The sequence below is a fragment of the Olea europaea genome, unplaced genomic scaffold (assembly GCF_002742605.1).
Source record: "Olea europaea var. sylvestris unplaced genomic scaffold, O_europaea_v1 scaffold9054, whole genome shotgun sequence".
NCBI lineage: Eukaryota > Viridiplantae > Streptophyta > Magnoliopsida > Lamiales > Oleaceae > Olea > Olea europaea.
The window spans coordinates 502-5,643 of record NW_019267529.1 but is presented as its reverse complement, the minus strand read 5'-3'; the positions used below and the strand labels follow the sequence as shown (position 1 = coordinate 5,643).

The 5,142-nt window shown below is 32.7% G+C and overlaps 1 protein-coding gene across 1 annotated transcript; it reads left to right on the top strand.

Annotated features, from left to right (window-relative positions):
• Nucleotides 1-6: 6 nt before the first annotated feature.
• LOC111392236 (CDK5RAP1-like protein) lies at nt 7-2,699 on the top strand (the record flags this gene model as incomplete). Its single annotated transcript, XM_023017524.1, has 2 exons — nt 7-328; nt 1,644-2,699. Coding segments are annotated over 2 exons (831 nt in total), but the record flags the coding sequence as incomplete, so codon positions are not given.
• Nucleotides 2,700-5,142: the final 2,443 nt, after the last annotated feature.

The following is a 5,142-nucleotide window of genomic DNA, read 5'->3' as shown; positions in this document are numbered from 1 at the left end:
AAATATAGTGAAGGATTTTCCAGCTTAAGCAAAGTGAAAAAAATGGGTTTGCGCTTTGCAGATCTACTTGACAGACTTGCCTCAGAATTTCCAGAAATGCGATTCAGATACACCTCCCCTCACCCTAAAGATTTTCCAGATGCATTACTATATGTCATGAGAGACAGATATAATATCTGCAAAAGCATCCATTTGCCTGCACAATCAGGCAACAGTACGGTACTCGAAAGGATGAGGAGAGGATACACCCGAGAAGCATATTTAGATCTTGTTAAGAAGATACGTGCTATAATTCCTGATATGGGTATAAGCAGCGATTTCATATGTGGTAAGGCTCTTCATTTTATAATGGTTTTACTTTTTCATGGTCCATAGAATGCTTACTGAGTTATTGCCTGAATAAATATAACTGACTTTGTTAGGCTAATATATTAGAAAAATGTATCAGGGATTTTAATTTTAATCTGCTTAGACCATTATTTGGTAGATGTATTGATTGATAAAAATGAAAAAAATAAAAATAAAAAATCACGCAGACTGTAGCTGACCCCAAATTTATTTCAAGTAAGACTTAGTTCATTGTCGTCATCGGTGATGAGTCCATCACTCTGAATTGTTTGAGATGGGTCCTGCTTCATGTTTCTGCTTATTCTAGGAGCATACACTTCAATAATCACTAGTCATTATGATTGCAAGGTTCATTTGTGGAAGATGCTATGAATTGTAGGCGTGATTGCATGACATGGACTGAACAAAGGTTGGTGTTGATGGATAGACGACTTGAAACTTAAATCCTAGAGCTAGAAGGAAATCTCAAATCCTAATGTCAAAAGGAAATATGAAAATTCAAACATAAAAGGACAATCTAAAAATACAATTGAAGTAATAAAATATCAAACTTACCTAAAATAATCTCTACAGACCACTTGTGTCCGCTTATGGGCTGCATCTTTATGTCATTGCAGAAATCTTATTTCCAGCCTTACCTGTAATAAACATTGTTTCCACTTTGTGCACTGCTGTGGCAGTTTTAATGTCCTTCCAGTTGAGTCCATATTGATTGCTTGCTCAAATATATCTCACCCAAATTGCAAGCAACATCTGTGGTCCGTCTCTTTTACACTTGATATAGTTGCATATTTCTCACTCATTCAACTTTCGATTATGGCTTTATTAATATGAACATCTGTCACTAGTTAAGCCAAATATATTGACATGTTGTTCATGTGATATTTATGTATTTCTTTTATTCCTAATACTGCATACTATTCAGTTACATGTATCTTGAATGAACCTATTCGTAATTGTTCTTTTTAGTTTATTCTTGCATTACTGGGACTTATGAGTTTGACACAAGCACAGAAATATTGCTGCATATAAAATTAAAGTACTACAATAAGGAGGAATATAGAAGTTCACCGTATTCTTGTAATGAGTGAAGAATTAGTTGTTTATGTATAATAGGTGAGCCGAAGCATTTTTCTTGTCAAAAACAGAAAAAGCGTTCCCAAAATCTCTCCCCATAATACCTATAAGCATTCGTCAATCGAAGTCATATAGCCATCAGATATTACAATATGCCTTGGGTTTTCATAAACTGGGTTTTGCTTCAGGCTACTCATTCTACTTCTAATGATCTACAGGTTTCTGTGGAGAAACAGAGGAGGATCACAAGGATACACTGAGTCTCATTAAGGGTGTCGGCTATGATATGGCATACATGTTTGCTTACAGCATGAGGGAGAAAACCCATGCCCAGAGAAACTATGTTGATGATGTTTCTGATGGTATAAAACAGAGGAGGTTAGCGGAACTTATTGAAGCTTTCCGGGAGACTACAGGTCAGTTCTATGACTCCAAAATTGGCACAGTACAACTTATTTTAGTCGAGGGGCCCAACAAGAGAGCACCCGACACTGAGCTTATTGGCAAGAGTGACAGAGGCCATCGTGTATCATTCCCTAATCTGCCGGTCCCAGATAGAGTCAACAATGATGGGAAGCGGAATCCAAAGGTTGGCGATTATGTGGAAGTTCACATATCCAAATCAACAAGAGCAACTCTCTTTGGAGAAGCTCTCGCCATCACTAAATTGAGCTCATTTTGCGACAAAGTGAATGAAGAAGATGTTGCCTGTGTTAGCAAAACTTAAAAATATTGTCCGGATTTTTTCTACAGTTTTTTTTTTTAATTTATAAAATTTATTTGTATGTAACTTGTCTTGATGGAAATCTGGATAGAGTTTCTTGCTTCTAGAGGTTGTGTCTTTGACATCAGGGTCCATTGGCCGGGTTATTATTGTTGTCTTCTACGATGCAACTTCCCTATGGCGTGAAAGTATCCCTCTGGAGTTCAGTTCTGGGGCTGGAGTAATTGAGACCTGCTGCCTTGTCCGTCTGATTCCGAGCTCACATTTGTAACCAAGGTCACCAGTTGCTGCCTGCTCAAATCTCCTAGCTGAAAATCAAGGTATTTGAATCGTGCACTTTATCATGAATAATGTTGATGTTATGGTCCCTAATGGCTCGACTCAAGAGGAGTCAATTAATCAGACAAGCAAATGCAGCAATCTTCCTTTGATTAGATCAAATTTCGTGGCTATTTTTCCCTCAGTAGCTTTTAAGTACATGTTTTGTATGCAGTAATATTAAATTATGCTCGATAATCCTAATAATATAGTGAACCAGATTTTAGCTGCTGCTTTTTTCTCTTTTTTTAATATCGATTCTGTTTTGAGGCTTTACTCGAGTAATGAAAGCTGAAGCCTCGGGATAGCAAATTTTTGGAATGTGTGAGGCATTGTGATATTGTTCGTATTGTCGATAGAAAAATAAAAATGAGGGAAGGAAATTACGACCTTTCAACGTATTAGTTTTCAAGGAACCGATAAACCTCCAAAATAAACTATAAGGGTTTGTTTGATTGCGAAGATGGAATTTGGGTGGAAAGAAAATAAATTTCAGAGAATTGAATTACCTAAAAATTGTTTTCTTGGGAATTGTAAATTATTGTGTTTGATTGGTATAATTTTTTACGTAAAAAATGTTGAAGTAAAAGTATTTTTTTGGTGTTTGTTTGGCTTTGTTTTACATGGAAATTGTTAATTTAAGGGGTATCCTCTTCTACCATTGTTCTTAGAATTTGTTTCCATTGCCAACTAAAAAAAAAGGAAAAAAAAAGCGATCAAAAAATTATCTATATTTTGGTGTTCGTTTGACTTTGTTGTACATGAAATTTGTCAATTTCAGAAATATTCTCTTTTAGAATTTGTTTCCATTGCCAACCAAAAAAAAAAATGTGCAAAACCAAAAATCATCTACCCCTAGGAAAGTAAAAGCTGGAAAATCAAGCTTTAAAGTGTTGTACTTAGAATTTCATGGAAAATCAATTTCTTGAAAAAAAATTTCGATCAAACATACCAAAAGTAGAAGTTGGAATTCGAATTGTAAGTTCCATGGAAAATTTCGTGCAATCAAACGGGGCCTAAGTTTGTAAAATAATTCTGACGTGGTCTTCATTTCTTCATTAGAATACAAATACACGATTATATCGACATTCTCCCACAACTAGGGAAGCATAATTGATTGTATATAACTTCGCATAACTAAAATGTAATTAAAAATATAGAAACATAATAATTAGACAATTTCGTATTAGAATTAAACTAGTTTTTTTTTTTTTCCTTTTTTTTTTTGAATGAGATTCAGACAGCTTGACCTATATTTACACTATTTATCATTAGGGAACATTACATAAATAGAAATGGCAAAAATATCTGTCAAATCTGATACCCACAGGTCTCGTCACGTATCCGCTTAGTTGGGTACAGGTTGGGAATTTCGGGTACAGGTAATAGGGGCCCCACCCCTCTTCTCCCCTCTCCCTCCTCAGTTGAATTATTTTTTCATTTTTAAATTTTTTAAAGAATTCAATACTTTAAATGAAAAAATCACATGAAATTTAATTAAATTCAATAGAAGATATCAAGTAAGATTATCTAAGGAATATATTAAACAATAAAAACTTTAGGTTATCAAATATATTCGAATAAATTAAAGTTTAAAAATTAATTAATTAATCAAAAAATTTAATAACCATATATTGTCCCACTTGAATAAATGGGACAATAAAATGAAGTATCAAAAACTCTAAAAAAGTAACAATAAAATTAAATGGTGCAATCACCCCTCCCCCGCCTTAAACGGCTAACGGGGCGGGAAAATGTCCAGCGGAGCGGGGGAGCCCGTCCCATCCCGTTGCTAACTCTATATATAAGGGGGTTGCAAAATACAATTTCAAAATTAAGAAATTAAATTTATTATTTCAAAATCAGATTTTAATTAAATGTATTAAGGTCATAATTATACAATTTATTATCACAATTACGTACTTAAGGACATCTCCATTGGTTGCACCATTGCACCATTTTTTGATGCAAAGTTGCTCCAATGTAACACCAAACTTTACACCATTTTGGTGCAAAATGATGCAATGGTGCAACACTATTCACTTTGCACCAAAATGGTGCAAAGTGTAAAATGTCTCTTTTACCTTTATTTAACATTTTTCAAATAAATTTGTTAAGGGTATTTATGTCATTTGTGCTGTATATTTTTCAATAAAATAAATTATTTTTTCCTTAATATTATTATTATTATTTGCATTTAAATAAATTTTAAATGTAAGACATAATAATTAATAAATTAATTAAAAGACGAAAACAATTCAAAATACAACAAACATGATTATTCATTAAAGTTAACATGAAATATATTAAACAACGACATACATACGATAATCTAATTTGATTTCATATTTTTGTTGTTGTAGTATTTTTATTAATTGTTCCAAGTTTTTTATATTTATTAATGAATTTAATTTTTTCCGTAATTTAAAGTAATTATTTATTTAGTAATTTATGTATTTATAAAATAATATTTCAAATAAATAAATTATAAAGAATAAAAAAAGGGAAGAAAATGGTTAAACACTGTTCATTTGGTGCTTGATGTAATGGTTGAAGATAAATTTTAGTTTGGTACGAGATTTGATGTAAAATTTGGTACAAAATGGTCCAAAATTTGGTGTAGAGTTGGAGATGGCCTAAAGGTCACAACTTATTTATCGGTCACATATTATAAA